The sequence below is a fragment of the Gopherus flavomarginatus genome, chromosome 5 (genome assembly GCF_025201925.1).
Source record: "Gopherus flavomarginatus isolate rGopFla2 chromosome 5, rGopFla2.mat.asm, whole genome shotgun sequence".
Lineage (NCBI taxonomy): Eukaryota > Metazoa > Chordata > Testudines > Testudinidae > Gopherus > Gopherus flavomarginatus.
Window position 1 is genome coordinate 13492839 of NC_066621.1, and position 17559 is coordinate 13510397.

A 17559-nucleotide genomic window follows, 5' to 3' on the forward strand; every position below is an offset into this window, starting at 1 on the left:
GCATTGCTGGCATATGATGGCGTATATTACATTGGTGGATGTGCAGGTGAATGAACCAGTGATGGTGTGGCTGATCTGGTTAGGTCCTGTGATGGTGTTGCTGGTGTAGATATGTGGGCAGAATTGGCATCGAGGTTTGTTGCATGGATTGGTTCCTGAGCTAGAGTTATTATGGTGCGGTGTGCAGTTACTGGTGAGAATATGTTTCAGGTTGGCAGGTTGTCTGTGGGCAAGGACTGGCCTGCCACCCAAGGCCTGTGAAAGTGTGGGATCTTTGTCCAGGATGGGTTGTAGATCCTTGATGATGCGTTGGAGAGGTTTTAGCTGGGGGCTGTATGTGATGGCCAGTGGAGTCCTGTTGGTTTCTTTCTTGGGTTTGTCTTGCAGTAGGAGGCTTCTGGGTACACGTCTGGCTCTGTTGATCTGTTTCCTTATTTCCTCGTGCGGGTATTGTAGTTTTGAGAATGCTTGGTGGAGATTTTGTAGGTGTTGGTTTCTGTCTGAGGGGTTAGAGCAGATGCGGTTGTACCTCAGTGCTTGGCTGTAGACAATGGATCGTGTGATGTGTCCGGGATGGAAGCTGGAGGCATGAAGATAGGCATAGCGGTCGGTAGGTTTTCGATATAGGGTGGTGTTAATGTGACCATCACTTATTTGCACCGTGGTGTCAAGAAAGTGGACCTCCCGTGTAGATTGGTCCAGGCTGAGGTTGATGGTGGGGTGGAAGCTGTTGAAATCGTGGTGGAATTTTTCCAGAGTCTCCTTCCCATGGGTCCAGATGATGAAGATGTCATCAATGTAGCGTAGGTAGAGAAGGGGCGTGAGTGGACGAGAGCTGAGGAAGTGTTGTTCCAGGTCGGCCATAAAGATATTGGCATATTGTGGGGCCATGCGGGTGCCCATAGCAGTGCCACTGATCTGGAGATATATATTGTCATCAAATTTGAAATAGTTGTGTGTAAATATAAAGGCACAGAGCTCAGCAGCCAGTTGTGCTGTGGCATCATCAGGGATAGTGTTCCTGACAGCTTGTATTCCATCTGTGTGTGGGATGTTTGTGCAGAGAGCCTCTACATCCATGGTGGCTAGGATGGTGTTTTCTGGGAGGTGACCAATGCATTGTAGTTTCCTCAGGAAATCAGTGGTGTCACGGAGATAGCTGGGAGTGCTGGTGGCATAGGGTCTGAGTAGAGAGTCCATATATCCAGACAGTCCTTCAGTGAGAGTGCCAATGCCCGAGATGATGGGGTGTCCAGGATTTCCAGGTTTGCGGATCTTGGGTAGTAGATAGAATAACCCTGGTCGAGGCTCTAGGAGTATGTTGATTTCTTCTGGTGTTAGTGTAGGGAGTGTCCTGAGTAGTTGTAGTTTCTTAGTGTATTCCTCAGTGGGATCTGAGGTAAGTGGCCTGTAGAATTTGGTATTGGAGAGTTGTCTGGTGGCCTCCTCTTGGTAGTCAGACCTGTTCATGATGACAACGGCACCTCCTTTATCAGGCTCTTTGATGATAATGTCAGGGTGGTTTCTGAGGCTGTGGATGGCATTGCGTTCTGCACGACTTAGGTTGTGAGGCAAGCGATGTTGTTGTTCCACGATTTCTGCCTGTGCACGCCGGCGGAAGCATTCAATGTATAGGTCCAGACTGTCATTTCGACCCTCAGGAGGAGTCCATGTGGAGTTCTTCTTCTTGTGCTGTTGGTGGGAGGGCACCTGTGTATCAGTGCACTGTTCAGTGTTGTCCTGGAAGCATTCTTTGAGTCGGAGACGGCGAAAGTAGGCTTCCAGATCGCCACAGAACTGTATCATGTTGGTGAGGGTGGCAGTGCAGAAAGAGAGTCCCCGAGATAGGACAGACTTTTCTTCTGGGCTGAGTGTGTAGTTGGATAGATTGACGATATTGCTTGGTGGGTTAGGGGTACCACAGTTGTGGCCCCATGTGGCAGGTAGGAGTTTAGACAGCTTACAGTCCTTTTTCCTTTGTAGAGAGGTGAAGTGAGTAATGTAGATCTCCTGTCTTATTCTAGTGAATCCGTTTGTATAGAAGTTTGGTTATTAATGAGAGTCTCCAGGTTGGAGAGCTCTTTTTTGATGTTTTCCTGTTTGCTGTCTAGGATGCTGATCAGATGGTTCCTCAGTTTTTTTGATAGAGTATGGCATAATCTCTCACTGTGGTCTGTGTAGTATGTAGATAGCAGTGGATTTTTTACCTTTAGTCCATTTGGTATGATGTCCATCCGTTTGCATTTGGAAAGGAAGATGATATCTGTCTGTATTTGTGCAAGTTTCTTCATGAGGTTGATGGATTTCCACTCCATACGGCTAAATGCAGTGCCTTGCATGGTGTCAAGTATCAGAGGGGTAGTCGTGTTAGTCTGGATCTGTAAAAGCAGCAAAGAATCCTGTGGCACCTTATAGACTAACAGACGTTTTGGAGCATGAGTTTTCGTGGGTGAATACCCACTTCCTCAGATGCATGTAGTGGAAAGAGACTGATAAAGGAGGTGCCGTTGTCATCATGAACAGGTCTGACTACCAAAAGGAGGCCGCCAGACAACTCTCCAATACCAAATTCTACAGGCCACTTCCCTCAGATCCCACTGAGGAACACAATAAGAAACTACAACATCTACTCAGGACACTCCCTACACTAACACCAGAAGAAATCAACATACTCCTAGAGCCCCGACCAGGGTTATTCTATCTACTACCCAAGATCCACAAATTGGAAATCCTGGACACCCCATCATCTCGGGCATTGGCACTCTCACTGAAGGACTGTCTGGATATATGGACTCTCTACTCAGACCCTATGCCACCAGCACTCCCAGCTATCTCCATGACACCACTGATTTCCTGAGGAAACTACAATGCATTGGTCACCTCCCAGAAAACACCATCCTAGCCACCATGGATGTAGAGGCTCTCTGCACAAACATCCCACACACAGATGGAATACAAGCTGTCAGGAACACTATCCCTGATGATGCCACAGCACCACTGGCTGCTGAGCTCTGTGCCTTTATATTTACACACAACTATTTCAAATTTGATGACAATATATATCTCCAGATCAGTGGCACTGCTATGGGCACCCGCATGGCTCCACAATATGCCAATATCTTTATGGCCGACCTGGAACAATGCTTCCTCAGCTCTCGTCCACTCACGCCCCTTCTCTACCTACACTACATTGATGACATCTTCATCATCTGGACCCATGGGAAGGAGACTCTGGAAAAATTCCACCACAATTTCAACAGCTTCCACTCCACCATCAACTTCAGCCTGGACCAATCTACACGGGAGGTCCACTTTCTTGACACCACGGTGCAAATAAGTGATGGTCACATTAACACCACCCTATATCGAAAACCTACCGACTGCTATGCCTATCTTCATGCCTCCAGCTTCCATCCCGGACACATCACACGATCCATTGTCTACAGCCAAGCACTGAGGTACAACCGCATCTGCTCTAACCCCTCAGACAGAAACCAACACCTACAAAACCTCCACCAAGCATTCTCAAAACTACAATACCCGCACGAGGAAATAAGGAAACAGATCAACAGAGCCAGACGTGTACCCAGAAGCCTCCTACTGCAAGACAAACCCAAGAAAGAAACCAACAGGACTCCACTGGCCATCACATACAGCCCCCAGCTAAAACCTCTCCAACACATCATCAAGGATCTACAACCCATCCTGGACAATGATCCCACACTTTCACAGGCCTTGGGTGGCAGGCCAGTCCTTGCCCACAGACAACCTGCCAACCGGAAACATATTCTCACCAGTAACTGCACACCGCACCATAATAACTCTAGCTCAGGAACCAATCCATGCAACAAACTTCGATGTCAACTCTGCTCACATATCTACACCAGCGACACCATCACAGGACCTAACCAGATCAGCCACACCATCACTGGTTCATTCACCTGCACATCCACCAATGTAATATACGCCATTGTATGCCAGCAATGCCCCTCTGCTATGTACATCGGCCAAACTGGACAGTCTCTATGGAAAAGGATAAATGGACACAAATCAGACATTAGGAATGGCAATATACAAAAACCTGTAGGAGAGCACTTCAACCTCCCTGGCCACACTATAGCAGACCTTAAGGTGGCCATCCTGCAGCAAAAAAACTTCAGGACCAGACTTCAAAGAGAAACTGCTGAGCTTCAGTTCATCTGCAAATTTGACACCATCAGCTCAGGATTGAACAAAGACTGTGAATGGCTTGCCAACTACGGAACTAGTTTCTCCTCTCTTGGTTTTCACACCTCAACTGCTAGAACAGGGCCTCATCCTCCCTGATTGAACTGACCTCGTTATCTCTAGCTTGCTTGCTAGCATATATATACCTGCCCCTGGAAATTTCCACTACATGCATCTGAGGAATTGGGTATTCACCCACCAAAGCTCATGCTCCAAAACGTCTGTTAGTCTATAAGATGCCACAGGATTCTTTGCTGCTTTTATCAGAAGTTGAGGAAGGAGGGGTGGGGAAAAAGAGGAAACACTTTTTGTTTAGATCTGTACCTGTAATTGAAAAATGAAGATGACCAATGGTCAGAAATCTAATATAATCCTATGGGAGAAGAAGGTTTTTAAGGCATGGTTTTGGCAACCAATGTGATGCCAAGTGAACAATCTTTCTTCCTGCTGGATGAATAATGTTAAAAAGCAAAAGGGAGAAACTGAGGCACCAAACTCCTGAAAAGGGGCTTTGTTCCAAAATGGGCCCAAGTTGAAGAGTTTGGATCCAGATCCCAATCTGGCTACCTTACTCTCACCTCCCCCTGCCCCTTCAAAGTTCAGAGGTGTTTGGATCTAGGTTTGCGTTCAGCCTATAATAAGGCTAGGAGCCATCTGAAAAGTGTGAGTCCAGATTTTGCTTTGGATTTTTAAAACTTAAAACTTGGGGGAGGGGGTTAGACCTGGCCCATTTCTCCTTTGGAGAAGACTGAGCCCTGGTATACCCTACAAACCACTGTCAGTATAAGCCCATCGGTGAGGAGTGTGGAAAATAGACATTCCTGAGCAATGCAGTTATCCTGACTCACCTCCTGCTGTGGTCAGTGCTATGTGGACAGGAGGCCTTCTCCTGTTGATATAGCTACTGCCTCTCAGGGAGGCGGAATACTTGTGCTGATAGGAGAAGCTCTCCCATTGGTGTAGGTAACATCTTCTTCACAAAGTGCTACAGCTGTACCTCTGTTAGTTCGACAAGCCCTAATTCTTTGCTCTGAGCAATGGTTTAGCATAACAATGTCTACACACACACACACACACAGGAGGTATGAGGTGATTTTCATAACCAAAGAACTAGAGGGGCAGAAGGGAACATGAAGCAAGGTAATTCCATAGTGCAGGCTGCCATCCTGAATACAAGACTATGCCTTATACTGAACTGTTGTAGAAAAGTATTGGCTTTTACAGGCTGTTTGGGGTTACAGAATCCAGGTGTCTCACTCATTCTCTGTACAGAGAGTGTCTCCAGAACAGAAACCACCACCAGATGAATCCATTCTCCAAACAAATATTGTACCAAGAGTCAAAAATAATTTACATCACATTGTGGAATGCTGTGGTCCAAGCCTTGTCCTCCAGAGTAAATTATCCATGGGAACCTTCAACTGGGCAGAGCTCTACAATACATTTTTTCTCATAGAAATTCATGTGCTAACACTGCCCAGCCTGGATTGTTTTAGCATGCCATTGCACTGTAGATAGGAATATACACTAGACAGTACTTTCTGTATGATATCACTGCCCTCTAATGGATGGAAGTCAGACCTTTGCAAGCAATCTTTCTTGTAGCAGGTCTACAAACTATAGTGACTTTCATGCAAAGATAATAAAGAATTTAACACATTAAATCATTTAGCATAGCAATACCTCACAGGAGGCAGGTAAATATGATTATCCCCACATGACTGTAAGAACATCCAGATGCCAGATGGCTAGAGGCCTAATGGTATCAAGCTAGATGTTTCAGCTGGCCTGATCAATTCAGTGTACCCTGACTCAACCATGGTTACAATCTATATCTAAAAAGGTGTCAGGCAAAGTCTCATTGGAAAACCAATAACTCACTGAGCATTAATATTCTTGCCTGATGTAGACACAGGGTTTGTGCAAAACGTTATGAATATGTGCTAAAATTGTATTCTTAAAATGTGTGTGGCTAGCAATGCATAAGCACAGTGTACCTTAGACAAAGGAATGGCCACTTGAGTCTCTGACCAGCCCTGTTTTCAGGCAGAGACAATGAAGGCCCATTTTTACATATCAGTTTGTGATGGGGCACTCCACTCACTGCAGGTCTGGCACCTCGTCCTGGCTGTTCTGGGGAATAGCACACCAGGTCAGTGCCACTTCCTCAGTTGTATGCCATCACTCCCTCTCTCAGTCTGGTCTGCAGCCCCTTTCTTGCTCTCCAGTCTCGGCCCTCCAGCCAGGTCATTCAGTGTTCGCCCCTTCAAGGAGTTAGTTCTTCAAAGTCTGTGTCACTCGCACAGTGACCCAGGGAGTCTTCCATTCACTGCCCCTCCAGTGCCATTTCCCCAGTGATTAGTAAGGGAACCCAGGCCCACCCTCTACTCCGGGTCCCAGCCCAGGGACCCTACCACACACAACCAAGGTCAGTTCAGTCCCCTTGCTGCTTATTCACTAGGCTGCTTCTTACCCCAGCACTCCCCCATCTCTAGGGTTTACCAGCCTCTCTATTCCCTTCTCCAAGGGAGTCACCATTGGCTACTTGTCTCTATAGCCCCCAAATCCAAGGGACTGACTGCAGACCACCTCCCTACAGTCCCCTGCCTGCTCTCAGCTCCCTGGCTTTATAGAAGCCCCTCCTATTCCCGCACAGGTGAGCATCCTCTAATTAGAACTTTCCTCTCAGCCTTCAGCCTAATAGGTTAATTGGCCTATCTGGCCTCCATTAACCCCTTCAGGGCACGTGTGTGTGGGGGACACCCCATCACACAAATAAACAAAGCTAACAAGCGGGCAAGGAGACAGCAGAACATCTATGCCCACCCCCAGCAGGAGAGAGAAGCTTGGGCTGGGTTTTGACTTTCCAGAGACCACATTGTGAAGGTTCACTGGGCTATACTGGGGGGGCTGAACCTCAAGTGATAAGCAACTGAATCAACTGATTGTGTACAATATTATTGTATTAGTAAAGCGTATCAAGTAGGCGTTTATCAAAACTAATGACACACTGGTGTTTAATATTGTCATAAAATGTATGTATTAAAACTATATAACAGGAGTAGGCAACTATGGCACAGGTGCCGAAGGCGGCACGCGAGCTGATTTTCAGTGGCACTCACACTGCCCAGGTCCTGGCCACCAATCCGGGGGGCTCTGCATTTTAATTTAATTTTAAATTAAGCTTCTTTAACATTTTAAAAGCCTTATTTACTTTACATACAACAATAGTTTAGTTATATATTATAGACTTATAGAAAGATACCTTCTAAAAACATTAAAATGTATTACTGGCACATGAAACTTTAAATTAGAGTGAATAAATGAAGACTCGGCACAGCACTTCTGAAAGGTTGCCGACCCCTGCTTTATAAGGAATTATGAATACTCATTGATATAAGGCTTTACAGTCTATGTCTAAACAAAGGGAAAAACAGGTCTCTCCTAGACAGGAGGGAACATAATAGCTATTTACCTGTTTCCTATGTAAAGTACGCTTGGTGGAATCAAGACAATGGAACTTCTGTTTACATACAGAGAGATGGAAAGCCCATAAGAAGGGAAGAATGAAGTCATCCTGCCTCTTGAAGCATGTCATTAAATTTTGGGAGATATAAGCAGAGATATGCAGACAAAAGGGAACAGAGCTCTTGCAAACTGAGAAGGATGGGTCCTTCAACCAGGGGGGGTTAGGGTTGAAGTCTTCAGGAACTGAATTCCACTTAGGCAAAGATCCTTCACCTAGGAAGACAAGGGAAGCCAGCCTCTTGTACTTCTGTAGAAGGTCCTGATAGAGGGAAAAAAAGCCTTGGCTGGGAAGGAGAATGATTGGTGAGACAAAACATTTTAAACAAAGCATGTACCTCGATAGATTAAGTTTGTCTTTTAGATATGTATTTTCTCACTTGTGTTTGTTGGTAACCCTTTCTAACCTTATTCCTTTTACTTGGCATCACTTAACCTATGTCCTATTGTTAATACAGTTGGTTTTTTTATACTATAAACTAACTCGATGCTGTGTTTAAATGGAAGGGTGTCTTTGCCCCAGTGAAGTTAATAAGCTATGATGTTCTTCTGTGACTTTAGAGGGAAAAAATAAACATTTTTTCTGAGCTGCCCAGGAGAGGACTGGACATTACAGAGCACATGATTTTGGACAGTTCAGGACTGGGAGTGTGCTGGGGTCACTCTACAAGTAGCAAGGCTGACAGAGACCAGGAGTGTGATTGCTGTGTTGCTGGCAGACTGTTGGGTTCAGAGTTTCTGGATCAGAGCTGCTGCTAGAGAGTCACTCAGGGTGATATCTGCATGCTTACTGCTGACTGTGAACATCACAGGCAGGCAGTTACAGTAGCATAGCATTTGAGGCACCTATGATTACAGGGCAGGTAGTGACTCAACCCCTCACTGGTCTGGATTGCACCCCACACAACCTGACACCCAATTTTACTAAGAAGGAAAATAGGGTCCAGGAATATTAGGTGACCTATTTCTAGTCACATAATGAGTCAACGGTAGAGTCAAGAACACAAGTACCCTGAGTTCCAGTTGCCTGCTGTGAACCCTTGATCATACTGTTTTTCCTTTAGTACAAATGGCTATAGGCCTACATTTCTGGTAACACTCCATGCACGTGGCTTAACTCACGACTCAAAGTGTTTGTATCATGGATCAGTTCAATGGGTGGTTTTAAAATTTTTTTAATATCCAACTAAGTAAATAATGTGACCTTCTGAATGTGGTTCTTTACAGATTTCAGGAGAGGTTGGGGAACCAGGCATTTGAAAGGAACATGACTTTCTTGGTGTTCATCTTCTTGCTCTCCTTCCTCCAAGCTGAGTCTGCAAGAAGTAAGTACCTAACCAAAAAGTGACTAAGTTAAGAGTGTGAGGCCTACCGACATTTAGCACAGTCAGTGTAAGGCTAATCTTATATAGTAGATATCAGTGAAGACATAGTTATGACCAAATAGATAAATGTTCTTTATAGCCCTGGCTGATCTCTTGAGACCATTCAGATTAGAGGAAAGTCAGCTGATATATAGGATTTCCTGGCTTTCCCGTTCCTTGGTCTTTCTCTCTTTGGTGTGGTATTTGGTCTGAAATCTCCTGGGAACAAGAGCTGTGTGATGCACTGCAATTTTTGTCCATGGGGCTCACAGAAACCTTTCTACCATTTTGTTGTTTGGATTCCACACCCTGAGTTTCATTTTGAGTTTGGGATTCAAATGGACCTAAAATTTCAATTTAAAGCTCAGCCCAATAAATTTGCCATGGTTTGGCCCAAAATAATATAATACCCATCATGTTTAGCATTGTTTCTCTTAAAAGATAAAATCAGCCCCAGGTATCTCTGCAAATTCAGGGCCCCCCTGACTCCTCAAAGATTCTTGAACCTCAGCGAAACTATGGGCAAAACCTGAGTTTTGGGTTTCAACAAAACTATCAGATGAAACCATCATTAAGGAAGAGTTGCCTAGCTCTGACAGGGACCCACTGCTTTGCAAGATTTCAGATATAGGCTGCTTTGAGCCAGGATGGAATAATCAGAGCAGTGACTATTTTCACAACTACTTAGTATTTCTGCCTATGACTGAAAACCAAGGTTGCAAGAAAATTAAAAGAATGTTAAAAAGCCAAGTGAGCTAAAACAGTGAGGTTCACTTCAAGTTTGCATGAAAGTTTGAACTGGTTCTTACTTCATCCAAACCAGTTTAACCATCACAAGTAACTACCACTCTATATTGCTACAGAAATTTCATAGCATTTTCAGAAACAAAGAGGACTTTGTGGCTAAGGCACTAGACTGGAACACAGGAGATTAATTTTTGGCTCTGCCATAGACTCCTTGTGTGACCTTGGGCAAGTCATTTAATTTTTCTTTTATCTGTCCTGGCTATTTTGACTGAAAACTCTTTGAGACAAGGATTGTCTCTTACTTTGTGTTTGTGGCTATGTGCCTAGCTCAGTGAAGCCCTGATCTCCACTGGGACCTGAAGGTGCTAGTGTAATAATGACTTGACTTGTGGTGAATAACATGAAACGTGTTTCCTCTTGCCAGTTTCAAGTTCAAACCCCATATTCGGACCAAGGCAGGTGACCGGTTTGCTGGGAGGATCAGTTACTGTGAAATGCTATTACCCTCGCACCAGTGTGAACCGACATGACAGAAAGTACTGGTGCAAGGAATCAAGATCGCGATGTGTGACCGTCATTTCTTCCAGTGGCTACACTGCTCAAGACTTCTCTGGCAGAGCAACAATCACAGACTTCCCAGAGCAAGGCATCTTCACCATTGAGATCTCGAAACTAGTGGAAAAGGACACCAGCTTTTATAAATGTGGCATTGGTCTCAATGACAGAGGACTTTCCTTCAAAGTCAAGCTGGATGTTTCAAAGGGTAGCTCAGCCTGGAGGCTTCTTACATTATTATTTTTCTGTTGTAATAATGGTGTTTGGGAAATCTATCCATCGACAATATCCAAGAGAGCAAGGTGATTGGTACCTTGAGTAATAGCCACGATCTCTGCATTTCTAGCACCCCCATCACTGTAATGTAAAGGTACCATATAAAAAAGGAGATGTACACTAATTCTGTTCAAGACAGCCAAAATTCTCCACCGTTCCTTGATTTATCTACTCTCCTGAGTGGAAAGTGTTAACAGCAAAAATAAAGGTTGTTTGTAATTTACACCACCATATGTGATCATGTGGTGCAGCATAGTACAGGACATTACAGTATGGTCTACTGTAGTATGGGAGAGTAAACAGTGCCATATGACATAGGGTAGAAGCATATGATATGGTGCACAGTAGAATGGTGCATTAAGATATCCTGCAATGCAGTGCATATGGGGTGGCCTGGTCCAAAATGATGCAGGGTTGAAAAATAAGGGAATGTGTATAGAGATAGGGTACAGTAAGGTATACTATACTGGATTAGCAAGGGTACAGTCTGAGGTAGTATAGAGAAGTATAGAAGAGTAGGATTACTGCAGTGCAATCGGGAATGGTATAGAAGAGTGTTGTAAACTGCAATACAGTCTGAGTTCTGGATACTGACTTGGACTATCATTCACACAGGTCCAAATGTGCCCGAAGAAGCTGAACTCTATTACATTGAGCTGGGACATTCTGTGACCATCAACTGCGTGTTTGGCACGGAATATGGTAGTGAGAGGAAGTACATGTGCAGAATGGGGAAAACAGGCTGCTCTAATGTCATCGACACCTATGGGAATGTTAACGAAAACTACAAAGGGAGAGTTTTGCTGAGCCTTCAGGAGCCTGCTGGGTCATTCAGCCTCTATATGACCCAGCTGAGGAAGGAAGATTCAGGTGTATATTTGTGTGGGGCTGGGATTTACGGAGAGAAAGGAGAATCCAAGGAACTGGATATTCATGTCTACCAAGGTGAGCAACGGGCAGGGTGTGTAGATTTCAGCCATTCCAAGTCTGAAGAGATTAACATTTTATTTCCTAAGGGTCTGAGTTTCCCTTGAAAATCTTGCTGATACAAGTCTTATTCCCTCTAGATAAAATTAATAGTACTTGTTATTCTTTTATGTTTTCATCTATTTAGCTACCAACGGTGTCCTATATGTATCACAGACAAATAAGAAGACATAAGTCCTTTTCCCAAAGACTCTATGTTGTAATCTCCACTGTGTGTTGACAGCAGGGGTTTAAACCTGAGCCTTCATCAGAAAAGCTATCACTTGAGTTGAAGGAGTAACTCCACTGGTAGGCAGCAGCAATAGGCTGTAATCCTCTCTGTAAACCAGCCTTTAGAGAAGATCATGATGACACATGCAAAAGGCAAATTCTCTTTACAAATTTGGGATGGGCAAACTTCTATTTGACCCATTTAACTGGCTTATCTTAAATGCAGACTATAGAAGAAAAAAACCCAGACACTTTTTCCTGACCACTAGGCTGCCTGCCTAAGCAATTTTTAGAAATATTGATCCAATATGAAGAGAAAGAACTACAGGATTTAGAAAAGGTTAGAGCCTGTTAGAGACCATACAGTTTAGCCCCTCAGCCATCCTAGGATAGCTCCCGACAATCCAGTCTCCAGTCTAGTTTTAAACGTCTCCCATGATGGGGCTGCCACCACTTTCTTTGGGAGACTCCTGCGTGTTAGAATAGGTCTCCCTTTGCACAATCTGCGAATTAGCCTCATTGCTTCATTCTGGATTAGTTTCCGAAGCACAAGTGCAAAGAGTGGATGCTATAGGCAATAAGTCAAAGGTATTTTTATGCTCAGTTGGATGCACTAACAGTCTTAGGGCAGGTCTACATTACCGTTTAAGTCGATCTAACTTTTGACACTCAGAGGTGTGAGAAAGTCCCCCCCACCTTACTACACCCCCGAGTGACACTAGTTTTGCACTGTTCACATCAGGTATGTCTGCAGGAGACACTCTCCTGCCGACATAGTTTATGCCACTCACCAAGGTGGAGTAATTATGCCGATGGGAGAGCACGTCTTCTGTCTTCACTTGACGCGCTACAGGCGGCACAGCTAAACCAATGCAGAGCTTGTGTAAACTTGCCTTTAGCGGCTGCTGCTCCTCTTGAGCTATGTGTGGCTCTGATTGCTCCACTTGTGTTTGGATTCCTGGATGTTTGGAGAAGACATTGTTTGGCCTGATGCCAAGCCATTGTTCCCCAGGTTTCTCCACAGGTTCCTAGAGAAGGGGACACCAAAACTTCTCATGCGCCATTCATGCTAAATCTTAATCAACAGGGAAATGCCCATTATCGTTGGTGTCCTTGCTGGCTTTCTTGACAGAATGACAGGTCTGTGGAGGACTGAACTACTTTCTGGCTTCTAGAGGGGGTCCCTCCAGTTCAGGATTGAGGCACAAGGGCCAGATCCAAAATCCGTGGAAGTCAGGGGAAAGACTCCCATTATTCCACTGTGGGCTGGCAGGAGGCAGTGTGTGAGGGAAACTTGAGCTCTCACTGGTCAGGCTGTGATTGTTCCATTCTGTCAGTCTGTTCTATTTCATCCCTGCAATTAACTTTACTTTAAAATGTTTTTTGTAAGGAACAGACCCAACCAAACAAGGCACATGCAGCATGCATGTTAGCCCAGCCTGAAATGTGTGAGAGGAGCCTAAGAGCAAGTGTTCAATTTTGTATCTCCAGAAACATCTGTCCCCCAGGGATCACACGTAATAAATGGTGTCATAGGAGGTTCGGTATCTGTCGAATGCCACTATGATCCACGAGGGAATTACACACTCAAGTACTGGTGCAAATGGAGGAAGAATGGGTGCAATCAGTTAATAACCAACCTTGCGACTATGATAGATTCATATGAAGGAAGGATAGTCCTGCATGATAACCCAGAAAACGGAACATTCACAGTAATAATGAACCAGCTGACAGCAGGGGATGCAGGATATTACTGGTGTATAACGGATGGCGAAACGGAAAGGAAATCTACGAAGGAGCTGAAGATTATAGATGGTATGAAAGCGCATGTAGTGATTAGTGTCTCTGCCAGCACAAGCTATACGGGTATTTGATCGTTGTTCCTCCCAAAGCAGCATAAAAGAGCAGCGCCTTGTTTCCCTGAGGAGAACTATTTTCTAATTCTTAGCTTCATAATCTTGATTGGTAAAGCTTGACATTTCAAGGTACAAATTAGAGCTGGTGGAAATTTTTCAAAAAGTACAAGATTTCAACAAAAACTTTTTTTGGACAACATTTGAAATTTTTGTGCAAAGATTTCACTAATTTCCCATCAACCATTTTCACTATTTTTCAGGCTTTTCTGACACAAATGCTATTTAAATGCCATATATACACAATGAAGTACATAGGGATATATGTATCCATACACATATATAGTACATTTAAGTGTTATGAAAGCAATATAAGGTGCATTTACATTCATAGATGTACTCTGTACCTTGTAGTTACATAGTAATTACATATTTCTGTTAACACCTTGTTGATAACAGTACTTCTGCATATTAATTGTTCAAGTCATAAAAATCAGCCTCACTGTTTTGTTTCCCTTCTAACAGGGCAACCTGGTTTAACAGGAGCAAAAGAGATTGATGCAGTCATTGGTACACGGGTCACTATACCTTGCTCTTATCCATGCAAATATTATTCTTACCAGAAATATTGGTGCAAGTGGCATAACACTGGCTGCCAAAGTCTCATCTCCTCTGAGCAAAACCAAACCGGCCTGGTTGTCAACTGTGACAAGGAGAAGAGGACACTCTACCTAACTTTCGACCAAGTAATACAGACAGACCAAGGGTGGTATTGGTGTGGAGTGAGCCATTCTGGTCACTATGGGGAAACCATGGCAGTGTACCTGACAGTAAACGGAGGTGAGCTTCAGCATTTATTGCAGGACAAAACAGGGAAGGTTTTTCCTGTAGCCATGATGGTGTCATTCCACTGAGAGGCACTATCTCTAAACAACAACCAAGTGGTGGCATTTCAGAACATCATAATCTCCTCTGTCTAGGACAGGTCCCACTTTCTGTTTCACTAAGGATCTCATGGTATTCACAACGTTTATCGCTGTAACTCTCATTCACACATTGGTTACAGAATTCTTCCTTTTTCCAGTCACTGTAACAAGTCTGGAAAAAGAATTGCGTCTGTACCACTTTTATATTTCAGCCCCTATTATTTATTAATTGTTATTATTATTTATATTACAGCAGCACTGAGAAGGCTTGGCCAAGACCAGGGTCCCTTTGAGCTCATAAGAGAGACTCCTTGCCCCCCAAAACTTACAGTTTACATAGAGAAGAGCACAGGGAACAAGAAAATAAGGACTATTGTGCTATTTAATAGATGGGGAACTCGATTGCTCAACTCCATCTCAGTACATTTAAAATAAAGATGATTTTTTCTTGGGATAGAGGGTTGGAGGAAGTTGGGGACAAACACAACCATGTGGTGTTGGAAACCCAAACCAAATATCCTTATGTTAACTCATGCATGAGAACCAGGAAGAGCAACTGTCTAGAAACCAAAGGGAAGCAGTGTCCTTGCTGAGTGAAATGCAAAAAGTAACATGCAATATAAATGGTGATACGCATATCAAATATTTGAGTCGTATTCTGGAGCATACTAGTAACACAGCTAGGGATTAAAAACAATATTTTTAATACATGGCTAGGAAGACCACTCAAGATTTTCTAAGGGGTCATTTGGTAAAAGTGACTCCTGTTTTAAAAAGTCACTTAGGAATCAAAGTCTCGTTGAAAATCAATGGGTACATTTTGAAAATAGTCTTATTTATGAATCAAGTGCTGACAATATATTGGTCTCTCTCTCTCTCTCTCTCTCTCTCTCTCTCTTTGTGGTGATGCTGGATGCAAATATCCCACCACTCCAATCTATTACTGTTTGAAACTAAAGATGCAATCCCTCTCGATGCAAAATCTGAAGATGTTTCTATGTCCAACACAGGATCTGAAAATGGTATTGTTCCCCGAAACAAAGACGGGGTCATAGATGACAACTCTTCACCAAGGTCAGTCCCTCAAAGACTTTGTTCCAAAGTGGTTTGGAAAAGAATAAGAATTAACCTGCCCCATCCAACCTGTCCATTTTTACAACCAAACTTTTTTTTATAGTTCTCATGTATTCTGATATGTTCAATTCCAATGGGTACTAATTACTGTCAGAAATTGTCCATTCATGTTTCCCAGCAAAATTTTGCCCATATCAGAATTTTGGCTCAGCTTTGGGTAATCATCCAAACTCTGAATGTTTATCCACTCTGAACTCCAATTTTTTGACTTTTGTCCATCATTTCTCATAATGCCATTTGGCAAATACTCATTCTTCTAAGACTTCTGTTGGTACAAAGGTTGCAACATGTTCTAGTAGCTAGAACAGCACACTGGGGTCCAGGAACCTGGAATGCTCATTCCCTTTGGGATCAGGAGAAGCCAATTCACCCATGGGTGTCTGAGCTATTCCATCTGCAAAATGGGGATAAAGATATTTATCTGCCTCATTGGGATGTCAGGATGCTTTATTAATTGTTTATTAATAGCTCTGAAATCTGTAGATGAATATCACTATGTGAATGCAATGATGATTTTGTTCTAAAAAATCTCACTTGATTCTGAATTTTGAATTCAGCCATCCATGATTTTGCTATTGTGAAGCATTTCTGTGTATATAACTGTGCACAAGCTTTCTATATAGATCTTCTAGCCTATGCTGGTTCATCTGTGTTATACAGTCCTGTATAGAGCAATATAAAGTCACAAGGATCACACATGTGTATTGCTCAATTGCTCCCTTTCCAGCTCTCAGGAACATGACAGCTCTAAGGTGATTCTCTCAGTCCTGCTCCCCATTGCTGTTGTGTGTCTGCTCCTAGCTACAGTCTTTGTGGTTGTTAAATTTAGGCTCCTGAAGCGCACAGGTGAGTCCTAACTTTCTTTATTGGCCTCCCAGGAGGCGTAGAGAATACTGTAGATTTGGAGGTAGAGGGTATATGACATGTACAACAGTCTCTGTATTGATTTGGGCTGCGCCTATGAGCCTCGTATATGAATGGTGGGAACAGCATCCCAGCCTTTTGCCCCAGAACAAAGCAACTCCATATAAAACATTGTTGGCAAAGTACAATATGTGTGGCCTGGACTCAATAATATTATTGTACTTCAGAGCACTTTACATCTAGCTGATTGACCCTCCTACCATCCCATTTTACAGACAGGGAAAATGAGGCTGCAACGGGAGGCGTGTTTTCCTGGCATTAGAGCTTCCGCTCCACCAGCCCTGTGCTCAGATCTACTGCCTTCTCTCTCTGAAAATCAGGCAGTAGTAGGAAACTTGAAGAAAGCTTGTCCTCCTGAGACATCTAGCCTGGTTTCCATACCAAAGAAACTCAGATAAATATCTGAGTGCTACTAGCACCAGAATCTTTTGTAGGTCATCCAGTACTAATAGATGTGTGCGTGGCTGGGGAGGGAGAGGGTCTGGCTACTAGTGAGACATTTACCTTGAAAGTATAAAACAAAGGAGCTCATTGTATTAAATAATGTTGTGTGTCTATGTCTGATCCCTGCCTCCCTTTTAACAGATTTGGTTTCGGTTGGAAGCTACAGAACAAATATTAGCATGTCAGAGTTTGAGAATTCTAGAGATTATGGAGCAAAGGACAACATGGGCATAAATGATGCTCAGGAGACCCAGCTAGGAGGAGTGGATGGTAAGTTCCATATTAACCACCCATAACTTATCTTGAGGTAAATAAATGACTGGCCTAGGGGATAGTACATATAAAGAGGATTCTGCATTGAGGCTGCTGGCTACAGAAAAGATACTG

The 17559-nt window shown here is 43.6% G+C and overlaps 2 protein-coding genes across 4 annotated transcripts in view; one reads left to right on the forward strand and one right to left on the reverse strand.

Annotated features, from left to right (window-relative positions):
• Window positions 1-17559, reverse strand: part of PFKFB2 (6-phosphofructo-2-kinase/fructose-2,6-biphosphatase 2) — a 334000-nt gene that overhangs the window by 130045 nt on the left and 186396 nt on the right. The window lies entirely within an intron of this gene.
• Window positions 1-17559, forward strand: part of PIGR (polymeric immunoglobulin receptor) — a 32410-nt gene that overhangs the window by 11320 nt on the left and 3531 nt on the right. For 2 of the 3 annotated variants that reach the window (XM_050954033.1, XM_050954032.1), the window contains exons 2-9: window positions 8980-9077; window positions 10288-10626; window positions 11310-11639; window positions 13383-13706; window positions 14270-14584; window positions 15630-15744; window positions 16532-16650; window positions 17314-17442. In XM_050954033.1, coding sequence (XP_050809990.1) covers window positions 9020-9077; window positions 10288-10626; window positions 11310-11639; window positions 13383-13706; window positions 14270-14584; window positions 15630-15744; window positions 16532-16650; window positions 17314-17442 — 1729 coding nt within the window. In that variant the 5' untranslated portion in view covers window positions 8980-9019. Of the gene's footprint in view, window positions 1-8979; window positions 9082-10287; window positions 10627-11309; window positions 11640-13382; window positions 13707-14269; window positions 14585-15629; window positions 15745-16531; window positions 16651-17313; window positions 17443-17559 lie in introns of all 3 variants that reach the window. The other variant, XM_050954034.1, reaches the window with a different exon arrangement.